The sequence below is a fragment of the Artemia sp. Qi Xiang Cuo genome, chromosome 6 (assembly GCF_049724085.1).
Source record: "Artemia sp. Qi Xiang Cuo chromosome 6, ASM4972408v1, whole genome shotgun sequence".
NCBI lineage: Eukaryota > Metazoa > Arthropoda > Branchiopoda > Anostraca > Artemiidae > Artemia > Artemia sp. Qi Xiang Cuo.
In genome coordinates, this window is record NC_142799.1 from 35,071,226 (window position 1) to 35,098,158 (window position 26,933).

At 34.3% G+C, this 26,933-nt stretch overlaps 1 protein-coding gene and 1 long non-coding RNA gene across 2 annotated transcripts in view; one reads left to right on the top strand and one right to left on the bottom strand.

Moving 5' to 3' along the window:
* The window catches only part of LOC148951163 (heparanase-like), a 127,612-nt gene extending 105,283 nt beyond the window's left edge, over positions 1-22,329 (top strand). Inside the window, exons 4-7 of the mRNA XM_089090164.1 lie at positions 13,839-14,073; positions 14,787-14,923; positions 17,533-17,711; positions 20,543-22,329. Coding sequence (XP_088946290.1) covers positions 13,839-14,073; positions 14,787-14,923; positions 17,533-17,711; positions 20,543-20,887 — 896 coding nt within the window. The 3' untranslated portion in view covers positions 20,888-22,329. The remainder of the gene's footprint in view (positions 1-13,838; positions 14,074-14,786; positions 14,924-17,532; positions 17,712-20,542) is intronic.
* Positions 22,330-24,370: 2,041 nt separating this feature from the next.
* LOC148951164 (uncharacterized) lies at positions 24,371-25,790 on the bottom strand. Its single transcript, XR_016141865.1, has 2 exons — positions 25,739-25,790; positions 24,371-24,693 (listed from the first exon to the last, which is right to left on the bottom strand). It is a non-coding gene; the product is annotated as an uncharacterized LOC148951164 (long non-coding RNA).
* Between the last annotated feature and the right edge of the window lie 1,143 nt (positions 25,791-26,933).

The following is a 26,933-nucleotide window of genomic DNA, read 5'->3' on the forward strand; positions in this document are numbered from 1 at the left end:
CATCATTTGCAAAATCTGGAAAATTGATGCCACAAAATTTTATATTATTATTAACTAATAAAGCTACCCCACCTCCTTTTCTCTCTGAAAATCTATCCTTTCTCAGGATAGTATATCCCGGAGACTTAATTTGTTGATTTTGGGTTAAATGAGTTTCCTGGAGGCAAGCAATATTAATGGAATTATTATTCATAAATAATATTAGTTCATTTAGCTTATTTTCAGTGAGTGATCTTACATTCCATTGGAGTATTGATATATGTTGTGTTGTTGATTTATTCTTCATATGACTGTGTATCAATGTTCAGCTCTGTTAAAATTAAAGCAAGATCTTTTTTTGCTTGAATGAGCATATCATCTGGGATGTATATTTTTGCCAATTCTACAATCATTTTTGTTTTCTGTATTTGTTGCAACTTCATGGCCTGCACTACCTTACAGTTTAGAATGAATAAGCATTCATTTGGGGATTGCATTTTTGTTTTTGCATCATGTTTGTTGGTTAAGGGATTGATTCCTGGTAGTATTTCTGGTTTGTTTCTTCTTGGGAGGGGGGCCAGGCTGACCTCATCTCACCGGACAGGGAGGCTTGTTGGCTTGGTGATTCCTTCTGATAGGGATTTGAGCTAGGGGGCTTAGAAGATGGTGTTTTATACGGGGTGCTTGATGCATTGGGGGCATTTGACTTGGGGGTTTTGTTTTGTTTCATTACAGGCTTTATTTGGTATTGTTGGGCAGCATTTGCTTCCATTGCTGCAAAGGGATATGGGATGGCCTTCTCTGTTGATATTTGGAGTGTTAGAGCTCTTTTCTTGTATGCAGGGCATAATGATTTATTTGTAGATTCATGTGGGCCTTTGCAATTGATGCATGTAGGCTGAGTGTTGTTGCAAGTTGTCAGCTCTTTAGGATGGAAAGATTTACAATTACTACACTCTTGGAGAATTTCATTGCATTTGTTTGTCGTGTGTCCCAGTTTGAAACACTTCTGACACTGAATAGGCTTAGGTTTGTATTCCTTGTGTGGTTTGATTTGCCCAAATAGTAATAATTTTTCTGGGATATCAATTTTATACTTCAGTGTGAATAAGAAGGATCTACTAGTTTTTAGTCAATTAGATTTAGGTTTTACAAGTTGGGTAACATCCTCAACTGGGATTGTGTTTCCAGCCCTATCTGAGAGGCCTTCTTTTAACTCCTGAGTAGATATCTCTGAGGGAACATTATAAACTACAATTTTTGTTGGTGATTGTTTTGGGTTCCAATTAGATGCAATAATTGGGGTATTCAGAAGGGATTTTAGGTTAATTATTGTATCTGCTGATTTCTGATCTTCTACAGCTATTAGCAGAGATCCATCACGGTTAATGTTAAGAGAGAACATTGATTTTAGCAATATAAAAATTGCAACTCTTATTGCAGTGATCATTTTTATTTCACAGGGGGTAGTGGGAGTAATTTTAAGGTAAATTCCTAAGTTTTTGGAGGGAGGATCTTGGGCAGGGAGAGGGGAACTGCTTCTAATTGGGGAGATTTTTTTCCTTTTTTTAGAACTTCTAGAGAGGACCTCTTGAAACCCATTATCATCATTTATGGTTGCATTAGGACCTACAGTTATCATTGTCCTATTCTCCGAATTGGAGCTATCATTAGAACTTTCAGATAATGTGCTTGACCAGCCAGGATGGGTATCTTTCACTATAGAATTTGATTTGGGATCTGGGGGGACTTTTTTTTTGGAGGACTTCTAAACATTGCCTATTGGAAAAAGCTTTAAGCACAAACATAACAATAAAACAAGAAGGGAAAATACATGATACTAAACCGTCCGGACTATACTAAGGCAAGAATAAATACCAGAGTATAGCCCTGAGGATGAATTGAGCCGGATAGGTTTGGTACAACTCCTGATTAGAAGCGATAATAATCACAAGAAAATATATTTCGATTTTCTTATAAGGTTGCTGTTGCATGTTGTATGTGTGTAGTTGTACTGTCCACAATTGGAATAATGATTATTCCAAATACTAATTTTCTTCTTCTTCTTCTATTTAAAAGCAGGCGGGCTTTTCAGTAAAACTATTTAGCCCTTTTCCTTTTGCTTCACTCTGTGGGCTACAGAGCTACTGGCTTGATTGCCTCATATTTATTAGATATATTCAGATATCTTTCAGCAGATCTTTCAACTCTAGGAGTTCAAATATAAGATGATAGATGTCGATTTCTATGCTCTGTGTGCAGGTATAGTTGGCTAGGCTCTTGGTTGATAGTGGGATTTTGTGGTGTTTGAAGTATTTTAACAGTTTACAAAGCAAGGTATGTTGTGCAGACGTCAGCATATTACAATCATATAGGCAATGGTCAATTGTTTCATTATTCATATTACACTGCATGCAAAGAGGGGACAGGGGAATTGATCCCCTTGAATTAGAAAATTTATATGAGAATGCAAGGAAATTTAGTCCATTTGTTCCAGAACGAATTCTATGATAAATTTTAGAAAGATATTTATTGGGAAAGGGGGAAAGGATAGGATTAATTTTATTAAAATTAATATCTGATAGCCTCCATCGGTAAATATCTCTAATTGGGATTGGTCTCCCACTTGGCTGATCAATATTTATAGCATTTTTTGCTATTTCATCAACCTGATGATTACCACTTATGCCAGAGTGGCTAGGAATGTACTGAAAGTAAGTTTTTATGCCACTTGAAGCAAGATTATCAATAATACTGTGACAATGATAAGTGTCAATGTCCAACTTATATTGAGGAGCTGAGGCCAGCAACTCAAGGCTTGATAAAGAGTCGGAATAGATAATAATATTATTTGAATTTTCAATCAAAGGTTGGTTTTGCTTAAGGTGTTCTAATGCCATGATTATGGCATTTAACTCAGCAGACAATATAGATAAATTATTAAATAATCTCTCGCCCATTGCAATTTTCAGGTGAGGAAGGAAAACACCGCTTGCACCCTTCTCATTCATTTTTGACCCATCAACAAATATTTGGAAGTGATTTTTATAGGTAATTGTATTAAGTTCTGCAAATTTTTTCTGGACAAAAGCAATGGGGGTTAAATCTTTATTCCATTTTGAAAATTCAGTATTTATTATAAGAAATGACCAATTCCATGGAGGGGATTGGGGGAAAGTAGGTGCAATAGACTTTGCTGGTACAGGGAACTTCTTTTGAATATTGGCATACTCATCTGCAATACCTCTATACATGGCTGGATTTCTTAACCAATTATGTAATGTGTGTGAGCTATTTGATTCAATTTTTGTAAGATGTTTTATCAAGAGAAAGCTACGTCCCTCCCTTATTGTTGTTAATCCACTCTCAATAAGCAGAAACTTGGTGCTTGTGGGTTTCCTAAGACAAAATATGAGACGTATTATATCATTTTGTTTTGTTTCAATTTTTTGCATCTGGGTCTTTGCAAATGCACCATAGACGATGAGTCCATAGTCAATATGGGGTCTTATATGTGATTTATAAAACTGGAGTAAGGTTTTCTCCTTACAACCCCAGGGTGTGGAAAGAAGTCTTTTTAGTATATTTGCTTTTCTATAACATTTTTTTATTGTTTTTGAAATGTGGAGGTGGAAATTAAGTTTTTGGTCAAGCATGAGACCTAGGTAATTAATATTATTATCTTCTGGAATAGTTGTTTTATTTAGAGTTAGTTTTGCATTAACATGGTTTCGCTTCCGGTGAAATTGGATTATTTTTTACTTGGTGGGTGCAATGGGTAAATCTGAATGTTGAGAGAATTTTTCAAACTGGAAAAGTGACTTTTGCAGATTTGACTGTGCTATCTGAAAGGTGTTGCCAGATGACCATAGCACCAGATCATCAGCATATTGTAGATTCGTGCGGGGTAGGTTCATGTCCCAGAGATATAGGGCAAAAAGGAGGCAACTGAGGACTGCTCCCTGAGGTAGGCCTTTGGATATTGTCTTTTGGGGTGAAGAGGTTGAATCAACACAAACAATGAAACTTCGCACTTCTATGAAGGATTTAATAAAGGATACTAGCTTAGGAGGTACTCCAAGGTTTGCAAGTTTATTTAAAAGGATTTGGTGGTTCCCATTGTCATATGCTCCTTCAAAATCTAGGAAAGCTGCCACTAGGATATTATTTTTTTAGAAAGATTCATTTATTGCACTTGTTAGCAAAATGAAAGCATCTGTTGAGGAGTGGTATTTCCTGAATCCAGTTTGAGTGTGTGGGATCATGTTATTTTTCTCAACAAACCAGAGGAGTCTGTGATAAATCATTTTCTCCATTTTTTTCCCCATCACAGGTGTAATCATTATGGGCCTATAAGACTCAGGGTTATGTTTTGGTTTATTTTTCTTTAGGATTGGTAGGAGGGACGAACATTTCCATATATTGGGGAACCTAGAAGATGCCCAAGCGTGATTATAACAATTTAGCAGTTCTTGTTTGTATGAAGGTGTGAGATTCTTTATCCATGTAGGGTGTATATTGTCATAGCTACTGCTAGTTTTGGACCTAATATGATGTATTGCATTATTTAATTCCTGGATTGAAAATGGATTAGTTATGTACTCGGATCCTGGGCGTGGTTGGTAACTAGGGTTCATAGGAATTGTGGACAGTTTGCTTTGATTATTTGATGTTAGCTTATTAACAAAAAGAGTTGCAAATAGGTTAGCCTTTTCAGTATCATCGTCATAATGGGTATTATTATGTATAAGCTCATACAGGAGTGGGTTGGGAGAAGTCTTTTTCCCACATATGTGGCTTATGACTTTATGTATAATTGGCCCATTTGTTTCTCTGGAGAGATTATTTGCAAAATTATTCTAGTATTGATATATAGCATCCATTATAGTCTTTTTTAGATTAGATTCTTCTTGTAATTTTTTTTAAATATGTATTAGATTTGGTTTTTTTTTATGAATTATGTAATAGATGAAATGTTTATACTCCATGTATTTCTGCACTCATTTGTCCACCATGTTTTAGGAATTTGTTTAGGGAATGTTTTCTTAGGTGTTGTCCTGGGGATAGCATGATTAGCTGTATTTATTAGTAAAGATGTCAACGCTTCAGCATGTGTGTCAACTGTTGTGTTAGAAATGCATGAACTTTGGGTGAAACTTGTAATTTCACCATTTAGCTTATTTTGGAAAATAGACCAATTTGCTTTAGTGTTGATATATTTGGATGTATGAGATAAAGTTTCAGCAGGTTCATTTAGGGAGCAAACTATAGCAAAGTGGTCTGTACATAGACTATCAATTTTATTTATGTAAATTTTATTAAAAAAATTTAAAGACACAATTTGTAGGTCAATTGTAGAGAATTTGCCACTTTTGGGATTGAAATAAGTATTCAGGTTTGGAGCGGTAGCAACAGCTAATACATTATTATTAGAAGTCATATGCTCAATAAATTTACCAGCTTTATTTCCTGGTTTATTCCCCCACAAAAGACTGTGGGCATTCAAATCACCACAAATAATGATATTATTTAAAATATTAGAATTATTTATATAATTAAAGAAATCCTTGGCATCTGTAGTTTGGCCATTAGGGTTATAAAAGCTTATTATGTAGGTTTTTAAATTATTCAGCCAAACACTTATACCAATTACATCAACATCATTTTCAAAATCTGGAAAATTGATGCCACAATATTTTATATTATTATTAACTAATAAAGCTACACCAACTCCTTTTCTCTCTGAAGATCTATCCTTTCTCAGGATAGTATATCCCAGAGACTTAATTTGTTGATTTTGGGTTAAATGAGTTTCCTGGAGGCAAGCAATATTAATAGAATTATTATTCATAAATGATATTAGTTCATTTAGCTTATTTTCTGTGAGTGATCTTACATTCCATTGGAGTATTGATAAATGTTGTGTTGTTGATTTATTCTTCATATGACTGTGTATCAATGTTCAGCATTGTTAAAAGTAAAGCAAGATCTTTTTTTGCTTGAATGAGCATATCATCTGGGATGTAGATTTTTGCCAATTCTGCAATAATTTTTGTTTTCTGTAGTTGATGTATGTTCATGGCCTGAACTGCATTACAGTTTAGAATGAATAAGCATATATTTGGGGATTGCATTTTTGGTAGTGCATCCTGTTTGTTGGTTAAGGGATTGATTCCTGGTAGTGTTTCTGGTTTGTTTCTTCTTGGGAGGGAGGGCCAGGCTGGCCTCATCTCACCGGGCAAGGAGACTTGTTGGCTTGGTGATTCCTTCTGATAGGGATTTGAGCTAGGGGGCTTAGAAGATGGTGTTTTATATGGGGTACTTGATGCATTGGGGGCATTTGACTTGGGGGTTTTGGTTGGTTTCATTACAGGCTTTATTTGGTATTGTTGGGCACCATTTGCTTCCATTGCTGTAAAGGGGTATGGGATGGCATTCTCTGTTGATATTTGGAGTGTTAGAGCTCTTTTCTTGTATGCAGGGCATAATGATTTATTTGTAGATTCATGTGGGCCTTTGCAATTGATGCATGTAGGCTGAGTGTTGTTACAAATTGTCAGCTCTTTAGGATGGAAAGATTTATAATTACTACACTCTTGGAGAATTTCATTGCATTTGTTTGTCGTGTGTCCCAGTTAGAAACACTTCTGACACTGAATAGGCTTAGGTTTGTATTCCTTGTGTGGTTTGATTTGCCCAAATAGGAATAATTTTTCTGGGATATCAATTTTATCCTTCAGTGTGAATAAGAAGGATCTACTAGTTTTTAGGCCATTAGAGTTAGGTTTTCCAAGTTGGATAACATCCTCAACTGGGATTGTGTTTCCAGCCCTATCTGAGAGGCCTTCTTTTAACTCCTGAGTAGATATCTCTGGGGGAACATTATAAACTACTATTTTTGTTGGTGATTGTTTTGGGTTCCAATTAGATGCAATAATTGGGGTATTCAGAAGGGATTTAAGGTTAATTATTGTATCTGCTGATTTCTGATCTTCTACAGCTATTAGCAGAGATCCATCACGGTTAATGTTAAGAGAGAACATTGATTTTAGCAATTTAAAAATTAAAACTCTTATTGCAGTGATAATTTTTATTTCAAAGGGGGTAGTGGGAGCAATTTTAAAGTAAATTCCTAAGTTTTTGGAAGGAGAATCTTGGGCAGGGAGAGGGGAAATGCTTTTAATTGGGGAGATTTTTTTTATTTTTTTAGAATTTCTAGAGAGGACCTCTTGAAACCCATTATCATCATTTATGGTTACATTAGCCCCTACACTTATCATTGTCCTATTCTCCGAATTAGAGCTATCATTAGAACTTTGAGATAGGGTGCTTGACCAGCCAGGATGGGTATCTTTCACTATGACACTTTCACTGGAATTTGATTTGGGATCTGGGGGGATTTTTTTTTTTGGAGGACTTCTAATCATTGCCTATTGGAAAAAGCTTTAAACACAAAATAAAACTAAAACAAGAAGGGAAAATAGAAGATATCAAACCGTCTGCACTATACTATGGGGAGGATAAACACCACAGTATAGCCCTGAGGATGACTTGAGCAGAATTGGTTTAGTACAACTGCTGATTAGAAGAGATAATAATCACAAGAAAATATATTTCGATTTTCTTATAAGGTTGCTGTTGTTGTTGATCTTGTTGATCTTCCAACAATAATCACAAGAAAATATATTTCGATTTTCTTATAAGGTTGCTGTTGTTGTTGACTTTCTGACTTTATTTGTTGACCATTATTTCTCTTTCTTCTTTAAATTGCACGCGTCGCATAAGCCTTAAACAGATAGCGTTACAAACTTGAAAAAACTGTAAACAAAACTCTCGAGATAGTTTTTTCCTAATATTTCAGGTCATTTTTAAGGGTCAAGCACCCCTTTGAGCTATCTAGTCCCGGGTATAATCGTAATCAGCGTGTTCGATATGACTAGAAACTGCTTTCAAATTGCGTAAAACAGATGTGTCATGACGAACTGAAAATAAGCATCTTTTTGTCTATTGGCGCCCGTACTATTACAGAAACTGATTTCACAAGTACTCATTTGAAAAGAATTTTCAGCTGTTGAAATCAAACCTTTAGGTAATGATGCCTTATTTGGTTAGATAACATATTTGGTTAGATGACATATGAGTAACATGTCGCGTGTACAGTTTTAGGAAAAATATGGTTTGTGTTTATAAAGTTTTGGAGAATATAGTGCGGAAATTAAAAAGGTTCTCTATTTATAATTGCACTTTTTGCAGAATTTGTGCAATATTTATAACCATCCAGTTTTACCTGTTTCAAATACTTTTCACTCTATCATTTGAGGGCAGCTCATTTGAATTAAGATGGAAGCGTGTAATACCCATAAAAGTTACAATAAAATGGACAGAGAATTAACATGAAAGGTGGTCAGTGAACGCTATAATACAACTAAAATTATTTTTGTGTTAAAGATATCTGAAAAGATAACAGTTATGCACAAAACAAAATGGTATTTGACCATTTGAACACTAATAGAATTGAAGCTAGAGTAAATGGATATAAATATCCACAAGAAGATTTTAAATGTGATTTCAGTGATGCTAATGAAGATTATTCTAGCGCTTATCAACGATTTTTACACTTAGGATATAAACATAAAAACGTGATAGTGGAACATTTAAAAGTTACAATGATATTAAAACAGTATATCCTTTATTATTTTTTTTTATGTGTCAAAGCAAGAATCGAATATTTATCGAGGTGGATTACCTGCTGATATAGAAATTAAACTTTTATTAGATCAAGTACCTGCTAATTAATACAATATTTACTACGTTATATTTTCAGAAGTAAAAGCAATCATTGAAGTCATTGATAGTAAACTATATGTTAATACATAAATTATTTTCGATTTGAAAATTTGTTTAATAAAATTATTTACTAATAAATGGAGAAAGTTTTAAGCGAAATAAAAATGGAAAATAAATATAATCGAACTATTAAGAAAAAAGATTTAGAGATTGGAACGGAATACATGATTAAAGGAATGAAATATGTTACAACTAAATATGGAAAAAAATCGTTATCTTTATTGATTTTAAAAGTTAAATGATTGATCTATTTGCACCTAATCTTTTTGATTTTAATGTAGCTGATCTTGAAAATAAATTAAAAAATTAGATATTAGTATTATTTAAAGGTTATTGAAAGAAAGAATAAAGATAATATAAATTATTTAGATATTGATATTGAACTATCCACTAAATATGATATCACATTAAATTATTACATTCCATCAGTAGTACTGTAAGAAATTCTTATTTCACAAGACCTGTTTTGATCTTAAAGCTCATGAAGGAAAATTGTAAAAATGTTACTGCTTTCCATTTAAATTGATATAAAATTGAATTGAAAGGAGGGGGGAATTGATGGGTGATCTAGATGGGGCCTAGAACCCGCGTTTACATTGTGAAAAAGTGTAAGAATGTCACCAAATTTGATTTGCAAGTACCTATTTTCATTTTGTATCTAGGGATGGAACATATTCAAAATATGCAATATTTAATGTTAAAATGATGTAAAATGAACTGAAACTGATGTAAATTGATGGGGTAATATACGTGCGACAGTTCCTGTATTTATTATACTACTGCTGGAGTTTCGTTTGGCCCAGAGACTCCATCAGTAAGGGGTATAGGATATGCTTCAATTGTAATTTTCTAGGATAGGCTTTATAGGACAGGCCTCTGGATATACGGCTAGCCAGTGTAGAACCAAACTTACCTAGGGACGGTTGGGCTGGTATCCCTCCTCTTAAAACTCCTATTGCTAGAAATAGAACCAGAGGTTCAGCCTAGTTCATATTATCTCAGACTCCTTTTCAACCCCAAACCACACAAGGAGCTTTCTCTCTGAACATCATTGATCAAGGTAAAATTAATTTGGAGCTCTGGAACGTTCGGACTCTAAACCAACCCGGCTATATGCTTCTTTTAGCCAAAGAACTAAAAAAAAATATGAAGGGACAATAGCTGGAGATCATAAAAGACGACCCCTTTACAACGGCAAAGAGGAAATTTGTGAAGGCCACACACTGGTTGGATCTCATGGCAGTCAGAAAAAAGGATGTTGTTGGCGTCATACTGAGAAGCGCAACACGCATTAACCTCCTGTCGCTTGCACCAGTAACATCCAGGTTATGTCATCTCAGACTCCTTTTCAACCGCAGACCGCCAAAGGATGTTTCTTTCTGAAAATTTCGCCTTGACCAAGGCGGAATTAATGTCGACATTTGGAACCTTCTGACTCTGAACAAATCCAGTTATAAGCTTCATTTAGCGAAAGAGCTAAATATATATAAAGTGAAAACAGCTGGAGACTCTCAAACACATCTCCTTGGTAACAGCAAAGAGGAAATTTGCGAAGGCCACACACTGCTCAGGTCTGGTGGAAGTCAGAAAAAAGGAGGGGTTAGCATAGTACTGAATGGTGCCACAGGCAAGACCCTCCTGTCGTTTGCCCCTATAACATCCATTGTGCAAAATATTGGAAATAACCATCATCACCGGTTGCACCCCACAAATGAAGCTGAGAAATAAGAAAAGGATTGCTTCTATACTCTATTAAGCTCTGTAGTCTCATCAGTACCCCTTCATAACCATCTTGTCTTCTTAAGAGATATTATTGCCAGCAATTCAAATGACTCCAGGTTGTAAGATTTGACCCGCATTGGTGGATATCCTAAATGACAACGGAAAGAGAATTCTGAACGGCTGTCTGGCATACAATCTTACCCGTAAAAACCCGTGGTCTCAGAGATCCGACATAGCAAAGTATACCAGAGTGTAACAACGATGCATCCACAAAGAAGAGTCTCGACTACATCATCACACATCAGTAATGGCTGTCGTCTGTGCAGAATGGTCACCTCTATTGAGGCGCTGAACTCAGAAATACCAACCATTGGCTGATTGCGGCCCAAATCAGGCTTTACCTTAAAGCTACAAAAACAACCAATCATCTTGGAAAATTGACACCTACCTTATCCAGCAAAACCCTGTTCTGGTTGAGGGGTATCAGTTGTATCTTCAAAATTCTCTTGCAGCGTCAATTAATGTTGCCGGGTCGAAGCAGCGTAAGAAGAAAGACTGGATCAGCAACGAGTCCCTTGCCATCATTAATGGCAGATGAAAAGCTCGCCTTCGCGGGGATATAGTAGTATATAGGCAATTACACAAAACGCTTAAGACTCTGCTGTACAAAAATTGCAAGACCTTTATCGACAGCAAGGCATACAAACTTCAAGAGGCCGACAACAAATATGACATAGAAACTACATACAGGATCCTTCATGAGCTTTCAGGTCAGCACAACAAGATTACGAAGTATCTACAATGCACCAGTGGAGAAAAAAATTATGACCAATCGCAGTGCCTCCACCAGTAGAAAGCCACTTCGGGAAACTACTATACTCAGAGCCACCCGATCAAATCAACGACTAGCTTAATGCTACCAAGGCTAATCCTACACTTGCCCCCGATGGGATTGAATTTACAGCAGAATAAATTAAAGCTGTAACCCAAAAGCTCAAGAATGCAAAAGCACTGGGAATATGTGCCCTGAGATACGAAACCCTATAGTCCATCCATATTCCTCTGGCTGCAAATGCTGTTCAGTATTGAGTGGTGCTCTGAGATGTTCCCATCAGACTGGATGTCGGGCCTACTTGTGTCAGTCTACAAGAGGACTTGACTTGCCTTGACTTTTATTTTCAACTAATAATACATCATACTTAACTGGCACTTACAACACATTTTTTGAATAACATTATCAACAAACGTAGAAATGGTAAGAACGTATGACGTTTTATTAAGCCGCTATTGTGACTTGAGCAGCGTCACAAAATCTTTTATCATAAACCAAAACTCATTCACTCTTTCTACTCTTTTCATACCATTCAATACAAATTAACTCAATTTAACTTTTTTTTTAACTTTTTGTTATACAACTTAATTACAATTCAACATTGAGAACGGAAAACAAAGGAAGGAAAACAAACACAGAGGAAGGAAAACAAAGTATAATTTATTAACTATCGTGGTATAGCTGTGCTCTTATTCAGCAGCAAACTCTTCTCCATGCTGCACCTTAAGTACCCAACAAGCTACTTTTATCCCTCTGTCACCCCAAGCAGGCTGGGGTCACGTGGTTCTTTATTGAGAAAATTAATACAATTTCGTAGCTGTTAAAAAAAACAAAAAAAAACACTTGAACATAAAAGAAATGCGTATATTTTCTCTTTATTTTTAATATCAACCTTCGACACCGTCAACAGACAGACACTGTGGCTGATCCTTCAATCTGCTGGTGTGCCCACAACAATGGTCAATCGTTTCAAAGAGCTCTAGAATAACGCTGAAAGTCTTGTCATTGCAATTGATCAGTCCTCCTTACGTTTTCAAACTAGAAATGCCGTTCAGCAAGGTTGCGCCGCTGAATTCGTCCTCTTCAGTTGCGCCATAGACCATATTCTAAGCAAAATACTACTGACACAGCCATTTTGGTATTGATTTTGATGGAAGAGTTCCTGTATGCAAAAGTCTCGGTGAGCTCAAGAATGCACTGTAGGCCTAAGCACTATTGTCGGATGAAAATAAAACTTCGTTTAAAAGTAAACTGGTCTAAGACCAAAATACTACCGGTGGAAAAGATAGTATCCACCCCCCCCCCCCCCCCCGACATCAATAGAACTGGGGATGCCAAAATGTTAAGATAGCTAAGCAGTTAACCTACTTTGGTTCGATTATCTGCTCAAATGGAAGACAAGAGGCAGGGATACAAGCAAAAGTGACCGAGGAAAATGACCGGGACAGATCACTTCAGAGACGGCCAACACTGCTGACGTCTATTTCTCTCTAGGCAAACGACATTGCGAGAAAGAGCTTCAAGTGGAGTATCTTAATCGTGCAAAACACTGCAGGGCAGGGGCCTTCGTACTAAGCCAAACAAGATAAATAAGAAAGAAGAAGAAGATTTGTCCATATTTTCCTCTCTGATAAAGACCTTGTCAATATTGAGATGTTTTATCAGCAGCAACTTCATTTCATATTATATAATTCGGCAGCGGAATAGAGCTTCTAAAGTAAAAAGCAATAAACAATGTCTCAGGAGAGGTATTAAGTTGAAACTTTCAGGACTGATACTACCACTAGTACTTCTACTACCACCACCGCTACAGCTACTATTGCTACTACTAATACTGCTACTACTACTACCACTTCTAACACTACTTTTTAATGGGTGTGTAAATAGTGTTTTGTAGATGTATCCTCTTTATTTTTTTCAGTTACCTGTATTGACATGAGAGGCGGAAATTTCCACATATTAAGCTTTCGGATGTATATTTCAAGCTTCGCTGTATTTCCTGCTGCTGAATTTCAGTTGTTAAGTTTTCCGTGGGGTTATGTAATATACTTATTAATCAAATACCTAGGAAACACTCTTATGAAGACAAAGGTAACCCTCTCACTAGAAAAGAGACTTTGCTTGTGTGGTCGAATAATGGTATCAGAATGGGGTTTTCTAACCAAGTAATTTGTCTAACCAAAATAGCAAATTTAAATATCGCTGAATCGTCTTGATTTTCCAATGCGCCTATCTAAAACTTAAAGCAGTATTTACGTACAACTGGAAATAAATGACATTAGATGTTTAACCCCTCTAATTTAAATCAAAAGCATTGTTGGAGAAGCTACAGCTCCTAAGAAATGATTCTAGAAAACCAGTGATCTACTCTACAGCTATTCGACAAACGTCAAATGGAGTATTGGTTTGGTGATTATTAATTATTTATTGAACACTAATCTATTTATTTCTTTTCCAGAACCAAACATTTTACCGCACTTTTATAATCTCAGCCTAAATCCATCCACGCTTGGAAGAGATTATTTAAAACTTTCAACCATCGTTAAAAAGTACAAAGCTTTTCAGCAATCATTAATAGTGGGTCCGGATGTAACTCATCCTAAGCGGAACATGAATTCGTCGGAACCTATGAAGTATTTTAGAGAGTTTCTTCAAGTGGGAGGTGAAGCACTAGATGCAGTTTCATGGCATCAGTAAGTACTCAGACTAATAATATCTCTATGCTTAGCATAACACTCTTTAGTCAAAGAAATTGGAACCGTATCTGTGAAACATACAGATAACGCACGCACACGCTCATACACAGACTCATACACACACTAACACCCACACACTTATAAAAACACGCACAAACACACTCACACACAAACACACACTCATACACTCACACACACACACAAACGCGCTTACACACACATACACAGGCTTACACAGACACACATTGATACATAAAGACACACTGAAGAGCACGGGTGCATCTATAATGAATCTGCTATAGAAAATGGAGTTTTTACGATTCTATGATGCCTTATCAACTTCCAGTTATCCACTCCTTTGTTCCTGTATCTTTTGATGTTTTTGTACCTTTGTTTGTATTCATTCCTTTAATCCTTGATTTTTGTAGTATTTCGTTCTCATGCTTCAAAAGTTTTCCTCCTTTTATTTGTGTGCTTGATTCTGATTTCATTCCTCTTTCGTTAGTTTCAAGAACTGAAAACAATTTTTGGTGTTATATGTCCCCTCATTCAAAGAAAAGTTTCTTTTTCTCCTAAATATAATGTGAACTGAAATGAATCTCGACTTTTATTTGAAATTCTGAACTTTCTTTTTAAACTTTAAAAAAGTTTTCATTTCATTTGAATTTTTTTTATAGAATTTTGAAAATGAGGTAGATACACTTTTTTAGCTACTATTTTGATGGACGACAAGCAACCACTGATGACTTTGTAAATATTACTCATTTTGACAGCTTCAAAGAACAGGCAAAATTAGTTTGCTCCGAGACTAGAAGAATTTTGGGAAAGAAAAAGCCAGTGTGGCTAAGTAAGTACCGTACTTTAGCAGCTTACTTTTCAGGGATTTGATAAATTTTAAGCATGAACGAAAATAATAAGCGTACAAATAGCCTAGTAAGCAATATTTTAGTCAAAGGTTTGCTACAAAAGTAGCTTACAATAATTTTTCATAGCTTGTTTTAATATTGGATATGAAACCAACCAGAATTTTATGTGAGAAACCAATTTCTGCACAAACATTATGTTTTTCAAGAAATACATTCTTTACTTTCACATTATTGTATTGAAAACAACACTTAATGCAACACTTAATAACTTTCGGAAAGCTGACTAATAAGTATTAAAAAAAATCATCCTTCGAAACAGTTCTAATTAAAGATTAAGGAATAAAATACAACAGGAATGGTTGAAAATCCTAAGAGGGTAACCCAAAATTAAGGATTAATAGCTGGAAAAATATTCATTCTGCTCCATCTTCTTTCCAGCAATCGTCATTAATTCTTTCTTATTAGATTGTTTTTCTTTGTCTTGTTGTCACCTGATATAAATCATCGGAATAGCTCCTCAATAGATAGTATAAGCCAGTTTTTCTCAGCCAAAATCTTCACATTTTCAATGTAGATTTCAATGTAGATGTTAATTGAATTTCTTACAGCACAGTCTGACCAAGATTAAAAAAATTAACTGTAGATAAAATTGAAGCAAAAATTTTTTAGATGGTTTTGATTTTATCATGTTAATTGACAATAACAAGAAATTATTCAGTTTTTTCTGTGGTCAATTATGTAAACACTCTTCACTCTTTATTTAGGAATTTAAGCTTTAAAAATAACATTAGGTAAATTATAGTAACTGGAACCTTATAAAAAGCAAACAAATGCCCTTCATAACTAAAATTTTGTAAAACACATTTCTAAAGATGGGGTATAGAAATATAAAAATTAAAAATGTAAAAAAAACTTTCCAGTTTTTTTCCAAAAACACAAAAAAGGGAAGATTTAAAGAATTCTGCTCTTACCAAAACTTTCTTTGTGGTTTACAGACACGTCTCGGTCAGATGTTAAATAGTCCTTAATAGAAAAGCGCTTACACCCTCTCTTCAAACATAAATCTTGTTGGATAATTTTATATCTTGTTGGATAAAATATTAATATTTTAGAGATTATACTGTCATCAGTTTTACTCTCGGATTTTTTTTTTTTCTGCACAATTCCGGTCGGCACTCATGTAAAAAGTTTACTACACAGTGGGTGGGCTCCACTTGCAACATTTCTTCATTTCCTCGATATGTGTCAGCACAAAGTACATCTTCGGACTCACAAACACACCTCGGAATATCATTTTGCTTCCCATCTCCACCTTAATCCTCATATAGCCTAAACCTTTATTTAATACTGATTTTGCACAAAACTATGCCCCCCCCCTTCACTCTAAGAAAACAACAAATTATTCATCTGTCTTATATGTTAAAAATTAGCAAAGTGTCTTATACCCAGTGTCCGAAAGCACTTGAATCTAGTGGATGCAGCAATGGTGTTTAATGAGGGTTCGGTCAAATAGGGTTGGGTTAAACAAACGCTGGGTTATATGAGGATTAAATTTCATGGCAGTTGAGTTCAATAGAGTTTAGTTCGACGAGGGGCTGGGCTGTATCGGGTTGAGATAAACAGGGATTGAGTTAAATGAGAGTTGCGTAGAATAAAGATTTACTTAAATGGAATAATTTGAATGGGGTCCAGTTAAACACAGACCCACCCAAGTACCGTCTTTGGTTTGACTCGAGTTCTGGTTTTACTTGACTCTCTTAATTATTCATTTTCTTAAAAGCTCAGACAAACTGTCTGTGCGTTGTAAATAGTTAGCAACAATCAAATAAATACAATTTTCAGTATTCTTGTGGCTAAATAGTAAACAATAGTTTTTGCCAGCATTTTGATTATTGGAATTTCAAAGTATTTTTCATATTTTAGTGTACTTATCAGAAATGTGTGGTCTATTTTTCCAAATATATCTTAGCCTAGTATCCCTGCTGAGTAAGCAAAACACATTCTGTTCAAAAACCCATATGCTAACTCCCCCAAAAAATACACAAGTCGAGAAAATCAATAGAATTTCTTTAGATTTTTGGGTCATTGCGTAAATTTTTGCTCATGCTAATACTGCTAATAATGCTGAATATCTTAATGTGATTTTTACCAATCTAGGGGTCTAGTAAAGATACATTTCAAAATTAAGGAACAGCGTTGTAAAACTGAGTATGACACTCTACCCATGTATTACTATTCGGAATTTATTTATTGAAGTGAAATCACAAAAGTGTTAGATTACAAAAATGTTTTTATTTACTATGTTTTATTTTTTTTACTAGCATTCCATAGTGATAAATAATCAAATATATAAAATCCTTGTGTATTTGTGAACGGTAAATCAAGTTCAGAAAAATCTCGAAATTTTTGTTTTGAGGCATATAAAGCGCAAATCAGATTTAAAATGTAATTAAAGCGAATATTCAATTTAAAGAGACATTAGCTACAATAAATTTTATTTCATTTCATTGCAATTAAGTGAAATACTCACTTGCTCTTTCATCTCATCAGTTACTATTTCTCGTTTCGCATCCTATACTTGTTATTCCAGCCGAAACAAGTGATGGCTACGGAGGTGGAGTAAAAAACTTGAGCAATACTTTCATCGCAAACTTTTTATGGCTGGACAAACTTGGTATTTCTGCACAACAGGGTATCGAACTAATAGTGAGACAATCTTTTTACCATGGATGCTATGGACTTCTTAACCCCTATTTGGAGCCAACCCCTGTAAGATTTTCTTAGCATAAAACAAAGTGTGATTTATAATGTTATAGAAATGGGTATCATCTATGGGCATTTTAACACAAACGCTTCCGATAAATCTAAACTAGTGTAACTGATCCCCGTGAAACTCAATCTCCATTTATCTAAATACCTGTTTAACTCATACTCCTTGCAACGCAACCCCCATTTTGCTCAACCCCATTCAAATCAACCACTGTTTAACTCAATCTACATTTAGTAAAAACCTCGATAAACTCCCCCCCCCCCCATTCAACTTAGCCCCGTTCAACTCAACCCCCAAGCAACACAACCCTGATTCAACTCAATCTCTGTATTACTCAGCCTTCATATACTTCCTATTTAACTAAACAATCATTCAACCTAACCCCCGTTCAACTCAGCACCCTTGAAGTTCTACCTTAAAGTTAGGTTGAGTTTCCAAAACAGAAGTTGAGTTAAATAGGAGTTGATTTGCAGGGGAAAGTAGGGAATATAAAAGCAGAAAATGTAGTTTATGGTATCTGATTCACTCTAATATGACGCATATAGCCTATCTTTTCAAATATCCTAAAACCGTCACCAACAACTCTGATTTGCTAAAATGATTTCTCTAAATATTCTCAAGCATTTAAATGTAACCTAAGAATTTGTAGTGTGATATGGAGTTACGTTGTTTGTCAAAATGTAAGCCAAGCTTCATAAACAATATTATAATTTGCATATGAGAGCGGAAAACATTTTATGAATGCAATAGTGGTTTATGATGGCTCTACCCCCTTCTTTGCAGGCCAATGAACCTTTGGGGGAATAATAACATATATCATTGTGTGTGTATTTAATGAAGAATAAATCTTATCTTATCTTCCTGAATTTGGATTTTGGTTTGTCTCAAACAATTATGTATACAATAAATGTACACATCATATTTATTGTATTTACTTGACAATAAAATCAAGTAATTGAATATAAAAGCCGATAAATATTATACGGCTGTACCTAGTTCACCTTAGTATGACAAACACATCACGTCAAATATCCAAAAACAGTCAATGACAACTCTAATTTGCTATAATGATGAATGTGAATAATGTCAAGAATGGAAATGTAGCTACAGAAAGCACATCTCACTCCCTTTTGTTTGGGTTAAAAATATAAACAAACCTTCGTCTCTAATCGCCAAAGAGTACTAGCTGTTTCACCGAGTCTTGAAGGAAAGAAATACGTTACAGAATTCATTGTTATGAAAAAAAAATATGAGAACTTCAATGCCAAAAACGATATTTTGAAATATCCAGGGCCGGATTTTAAGCTTTGACGCTTCTAGGCTCAAGTGTTTTTGCTGCTCCGTTTTTGCGAGATTTTCAGGGAAATCCCCGAAGATTCGCGGACAGTTGTTTTTTGTAAATTCAGCTCTTTTTTTGAGAAGCAAAAACTTGAAACTATGTGATTTTGCACAACAAAACTAAAAAAAAACTTAATAAGCTCGAAGAAATGAGAAATGGTGAAATCTTCACAAATAAAATTGAATATCTTTGAAATACGCTCGACAAAAATTGAAAATATGTGAAATCTTTACCAAAAAAAAATCGAAAATCTCTGAATTTTCTCTACAAAATTGAAAACTTGTTAAATCTTTACGTTACATTCTTTATGTTAAATTTGTTAAATCTTTTATCTTTGAAATGTTTACGACAAAAACTTAAAATCAGCGAATTTCTTGAACAAAAATTTAAATATATATATATATATATATATATATATATATATATATATATATATATATATATATATATATATATATATATATATATATATATATATATATATATATATATATATATATATATATATATATATATATATATATATATATATATATATACGTGGCAGGCTTCTATATATGGGTTGCTATGGTCGCTTGTCTTCTAACCGCAAACAAATTGAGACAATTTGCTGTCTTTTCAAAGATATTTGATTATAAAAGCAAGTCCGATTTCTAAAAACGACATCTACTAAGCTTCAGTGTCAATTTTCCTTCAGCCACTAAGCTTCAATATGTAGTAGTATTTAAGTTGTTTTAGTTTTATATCAATTTTTATTTATATTATTTTAGTTTTTGGTTCTAGTTGTTTTTCATTTGATGTTTTTCTTTCTCTCTCGTTTTTTCAACGCTGAAGGCGTCTTATTGTATGCGGGAACGATATTGGTTTGATTATTTATCTTCTTTTCCTTCATAATGGTCATAGACCTTATTGTCGTTTCCAGATTTTTTTTTCTTTTTTTGCCATAGCTAGCCAGCTCGGCTTTAGATCTCTTATTAATTGACAAAGCAACAAGAATCGTCAAAATTGGCAATTAAATTGGCAATTAAATTGTGATTGTGAGTGAATTTTGCTCCTGTTTAAACCTTTGTTTTAATCTAGGGTAAGCTTTATAAAATTAATTAAGTACACTTAATTTAATTGGATCCATAGTTGGATCGGTTCAGTTGAGTTTCAATAAAATTCTCTTACTCACGATCTTTACGTTTTAAAAGGGTTTGTCCAGAATTTTTTCAGCAGTGACACCCGTTTTAAAGAACCCAAAACTGTGAAATACCAAAGAATAGTTTTACGTTCTTTACGTTTTAAAAGGGTTTGTCCAGAATTTTTTCAGCAGTGACACCCGTTTTAAAGAACCCAAAACTGTGAAATACCAAAGAATAGGCAAATAAAGAGGGGTATGGGAAATCAAGGATGTATAATAGACGTTCTGAGATAAGCTCCAGATTTACGTACTTCTACGTACGCTGTGTGTTTGTAGTACTCTCGATACAAGAATTTCCTCTATTCTAGGTGTATTGGTTGTCAGTGCTTCATAAACGCTTAGTTGGGACACAAGTTTTCTTTGTATCACACAACGGTGGTTCAAAGATACGGTTTTATTCCCATTGTGGCAACAGAAAAAACTCATTGGTTGTTTTTGGAATGAACTTAAATAATTTCTCTGTCGGTATTAATTTTGGTAAGGAGCTTGCCAAAGTGAAGTTTAGAGTTTTCATATGGACAGAAGATCTGGTGATTAAGGGATTTAAAGACATTCAAAACAAGTTTATAAAGGATGCTAATTTTGAAATGCCACCAAAAAGCATTGCTTTTGTGAAATTTCGGAAGGTGGTCGGTGTCCAAGCATGTAAATGATGTAACTATGGGATATGAAACGGTATCCTTCAGTTACCCTATCAAATTATTTGCAATTTACCTCATAGTTCAATAATTTCTTCGTATTTTCATTGGACAAATTACCAATATCTACTTTATTTATAATGGTTTTCCATATAAAACGGTTGTAAAGTCTCTAAAATAACGAGCCGCAGGACAAAAATGAATTCATCAGCTAGCTCTTTTATGCAATTTTTAGTATTGTACAATATTTAGTAGTAAAGGTTTCAGCAAAAAATCAGCTTGACTATTGTATTTAAATACCAATTCAATATTGCAGCCTATCAAAGTAAAAACAAAAATAGAGAACTTGGGCCTAGATGGAAACTACACTGCCAGTTTTAGCGTTTGAATAGACTAATTGTCCACTTTGAGGGTGAATTCCTTGTAAATAATAAAAAAAAAACTAAGCTGGTGTCATCTTAGTTTTAAAAGACATTACATTTTCTTGTAAACAAGACAAGATTTGCCCACTAGAGTAAAGTTTAAATTCATTTCAGGGTTTTTATATTCTTAATTAACTAATTTAATAGTCAAAATTTATAATAGAATTTCATACGGAGCATTTCGTCATTGATTTTTTTTATTTTTAAGTATAGACTACTCCCAAGGCTAGATGTTGAGTGTGAGGGTTGAGTTACTTGGGCTAATCGGTAGTAGCCAAACAAAAAGTGCAACAAAAGTGCAGAAAAAGAGTAAATTTTTGTAGTCAACTCCTTCTTTTCAGCGGTGTTAAGTACGTATATGTATATGTTAAATCGCCTATTTTGTTTTAAGTTTGTTGTGTATGATTTAATTCTTTCGTAGTTTTAAATTTAACTGTTTCATTAAATATACATTATGGAAAAAACATCTTAAGGCCCTTCTGCTTGTAACGGATATCCTCGTCTTTGAATTTGTAATAGGGTTTCTTCATTTAAAGAACAAATTGTAATGAAGTGTGAAATAGTGAATTGTAATGAAATTGTACAAGAAATTGTATGCGGATGAAATATAATGGTCAAGATACCCGCTTGCACAAATAAAATCGAGTGCAATTGTTATTCTTTTCAGCTCTGTGTGCCACGGGTTAAGTATGGGCTAATGCTGTACCCAATTATTGATGGAAGTGATGAATTGAAAAAAAAACGATGTAATCTTTTGATCCACTGCTGTGCCAGTTGTTTGCGGTTGCGTGCTTTAATTTTCACCTGTATCTAACTTATTGAGTTTGTAAATGATGAGATTTACCACCAACTCCATTGATCCAATCGTAGCGCAAAATTTCAAATAGTCTATAAAAGAAAAGTGTATATCTAAAAGGTATGTTACAAACCATAGGATTGTATAAACCAGAGGATATGAGATACCATTAGAATAGCTAATCCAAAAATTTGTGTATAATTTATCATTGAAAGGGTACGCCACCATTAATGCATCCAAAACAAAATACTCTAAAACAGCCAGTTGAGCGAAATCTTGGGGGGGGGATGTAAGAAAGATGTCAATAATTAACCAAATTGACGAATCTATTAAAAAAAGTAAAAAACAAACAAACAAGTAATGAGGGTGCCAGAAAAATTCTTGGGGGGGGGGGGTCCCTCAAGGCTCCCCCTGGATCTAACACTGAAAACAGCTAGGAAAACAAAATCTGTTTTAGTGACTCAAGCCAACTCTACGCAATTTTGCATGCAGTTTCATCTCTGGTCGAGCTTAAATTTTAATACGATGTAGAAAGCCTCTAGTCTAGGAAAACAAAATAATAGGTGGTATTGTAACGCTGCCAGGGGCATATTTCCAGCTTTATAATTGGGGGGGGGGGGGTAGATAGGGTACACATCCGGATTGTCAATGGGCATGGGCATTCTTCAGGGGAAAGCAGAGGCGGTTATGGCCTCTTCAATTTCCCTATACTTACAGCAAGTATTAAGTATTATTATTTAAATATTTAAGTAAGTAAGTAACTTACTGCCAACTACGACCTCTGCTTTATTTTAATAAAGATAAAATTTTAAAAGTACAAAATGACTATAAATTTTAGATTATTTATTTCAAGTTTGCGCCCCTAAGGTTTTTGCGCCCGTGGCGGGTTCCCCCTTAACCCCTCTCCTCTAAAACTACCTGTGCGAAAAGTGATGTTGGAAAATTTGTGAAAAACACAAGCCTAAACGTGTTTTAAAGATGTCTGAAAATTCTGAAGTCTAAGAGAAAATCAAGTCTCTTTGTTGAAAAGGGCCATCACGAATATGAGCCAAAGCTGAGGCTGGACCATTAATTGGATTACGTTTGTTAACCAATTTGGTCAAAGCTGAGCTGCTTTCACTTTAAGATTGTCTTAACTTTCTTTTATTATGTTACTATAAGAAGACGTAGATGGGAATCAAATCCCTTGTCAATACCTTCTTCTTCTTGTTTCTGTTTCCGTAGCGTTTTTAAAGTTTATTTTGAGCCAGAGAAAGAAAGTAAGGATTTCCGCCCTTCCTTGATTTTATTATCTTGCTATAATCAAATAATATTGATACAAATCATATTTTTAATAACGTTATAAAACACATCAAAGTTGAGAGCTGGACAAAGCTTGTTTTTACGCAACTGGTTAAGGAACCGAAAGATGGCCATCTCATATCACTGAGCCTAGGGACGCGCTTATCATAGGCAGCGCAATAGCGCTGCCTAAGTAAAGAGCGATTTGGGCACTGTGTAGTATTTTATTTTTTTAAGACCTGGGCACTCCGTATCGAAGGGATTGTCTTAGATACTTCGAAAAGAGCTAAATCGATCGGAAATTGAAAGGGCTACTATCGTTTCTAATAGTAGCAAGTTATTGTAGGGCAACTAACCCCCCTCTCACACCCACGATTTCTCTAAACACACTCAATCAATATTTTGAGATAGTCATTTTGTTCAGCGTAGTTAAAACGTCTGGAAATGATGTCTTTTAGGATGACACCCCCCCCCAGCCCTCGGGGAGAGGGTTGTAAGTTATGCCCTGGGGACATATGATGTCTTATAGAAGGGGTGGTCGTATAAACTTTGGAGGGGCTCATTGGATTGGTAATCAGAATTTTTAGTGCTATTTTGAAGATTCCTTTCTTAATATTCCTCTTATAGAATTCTCTTATGTAAACATTGGATAAAGTTCATAACTTTCAGCCCTCCCCCCTGGGGAACTTTGGAGCATTAAGTAATGAAAATCACACACCATAGTTTCATCTTAATGTTCTCAAAATGAAAAGTAATCACCATATGAAAATATTAGTCATAAGCAACATCTACCCTCCCCCTCCCCCACCGTAATAAAATAAATTATTAAACTATGGTAAATTGTATAACTTACGAGCTGTGTTTACAAATGATCATTTTAATCTGTACAAAATCAGTTAATTGCTTGGTGTTGAAGTGAATGGTTGTAAATCGGAAATACTTTTGGAAATGGTTTTGATTTATAATTATAGGTTGATGTGATAATTGAAGGGTAGTGTTATCTATGCCAATCATACGACAAGCACATATCACTTTCCTATTTGATGTTATTCAGTTGTCAATAGTGCCAAAAAAGGGAGAATTTGCCGTTGTTGACTGCTAGTCTATTTACAAGAAATATCGTTAAATTTAAAACTCTTATTATTTGCTTTTTGTGAGAGAATCTTGTCCTTAGTCAATTCGCTTTCTTGCATATTGGTACTTGTATTCTTGCCTCGCATATAGGACGTCAAGGGTCCGACATATTTAATTACTGAAGGACGTGCGTGATTCTCAATTTGGGCCTTTTTGACGGCGGGAGGGTCATATTCTTCAAAATTATCCTTAAAAGAAATTAAATTATAGTTTTTTTTTAAACCATTTTACAACTTTTGGGGGTTTTATCATTGAAACTAGCTAAAAAGTTGATAATTCTTATACAGATATTTTTCATTAAGATATTGTCATTCTGCATTAAAGAAATTATGTTTCTAAGAAAAGGATTAAGTGGGGATAAATGTCATTGTTAGTCTAGACTAGGCTATAGACCCCCTATCATAAAACCTTCAAAATTTTATAAACTCTAGAATTATAGGCATGAAAGCATGTTCCCACTATATAAACCTATAATTAGATAGAAACAGCTCGTTAACACGCAGTTTATACGCATTCTTCAAAATTATCCTTAAAAGAAACTAAATTATAGTTTTAAAAAAACCATTGTACAACTTTTGTGGGAGTTTTATCATTGAAACTAGCTATAAAGTTAATAATTCTTATACACCGTTAGGCTCTTTTATTTATTTATTATAATTTTGTATGGCAAATTAAATACATAAAAAAAGATATTTTTCATTAAGATATTGTCATTCTGCATTAAAGAAATTATGTTTCTAAAAAAAAGAATTAAATGGGGGTAAATTTCATTGTTAGTCTAGGCTATAGACTCCCCATTATAAAGCCTTCGAAATGTTATAAACTCTAGAAATATATGCATGAAAGCACGTTCCCACTATATAAACCGATAATTAGATTGAAAAAGCTCGTTAACATACTGTTTATAGGCCTAAAATTTATACAAAACGACATTTTCATAAGCTAGCCCAGTAGAAAATAAATTAATTTGTTGAGAGAAAAAATGCGTGCTTGGTTAGATTTAACATACGCTTTATGCAACCCAACCCCCTAATGTGCAAATATATATCCTGAACTGGTATACATAGGGGTGGGGGCTAAAATTCATTTCCGACAAAAATGATTATTATATTCGGAAAGAGCTTAAAAAAGGCATCGAGTGGTATATCCACTTTATTTGTAAGTCAATAATATGATTTGGTAAAAATTTACCATTCAAATATCTCAATTAATTATTTATAAATAAAAACTTACGACATAAATTTGCGTAACAAAATCATCAAAATTCTCCATTTTATCTGATGTGTTTTCCTCAATGCTTTCAAACGAACGTTTATCTCAGGTTTGAAACACAATCATTATAAGGAATGTTCATGAGGTGAAATTGTGTCATCGCAGATAATGTGTACAGTAATTTGATTTTAACAAATAAATTATTGTACGTCCAGTGATTAAAGTATATTGAGTCTTGTTATACAATAGCAATCAGAATACTAACGCGCTTAGTGTTAAATAACGAGGCGTGTAATCTTGTACTCGTAGTATTCTAGTCCTCTGATTGGCTGTGATCTTGTCCCAGTTATATCTTTTGGGAGCTCCCTACTTGCATATAGTGCATGTTATTGAGAAAAATATTCAGGATTGAACTTTAATTTCCATGATGATGTAGGGCATTCAGGCGAGTCTTTCATAAATGTTAAGGGGAGACTTGAACTAAATCAAACACGCTATGTGTATACCGATTGTCAAAAGCTTTGTAAAGCTATGTAAAGTTGCTTCAAAACTGTATTCACGAGCTCTTAGTAAAATAAACAGCAGAACATAAAATCCACACGACATTGTAAAAATAACTTGTATCTTATTTCTATTTAAGTTATTAGAGAAATTTTTCAAAAATGACCATGTTTTATATTCCCTTCCAAATTTGTCGAACGTTTCAAACGAAGCTTTAGAAAGAGTTTAGATTCCAATCATATGTCCTTCCAATAGGAACAAATCACTAGTATTCACACAATAGCCAAAGAATGGTTTTTAAAATTTCTTTTGTTTATGTGATCAGAAGGGATACGAAAACAATCATTTATTTGATCGGTTCTTAAAATGTTTATAACCTGAAAAGTATTCATTATGGAGGAAAAGACAGTACGGGGTGGTTTTCAGCAGTAAGTTCCGAAATACTTTCGTGAAAAGTAAACATTAACAAAGTTAATGAGCTGGGTAAAGCTTCGCTAAAATCCAAGTCTAAACGAATCTGTCTATTTTTCATAAGCATTAAGTTGTTACTGTTACTTATATCGTATATTACATAACTTTTATGCTTGACCCATTAGTAGTAAAGCCCTAATAACTTCAATGCTTACACCCTTATTTGGGCTCCAAATATTACCAATATTTGAGTCATTGACCTACTTACTTGACTATACTAGAAGAGATAATTCATTAGAATAAA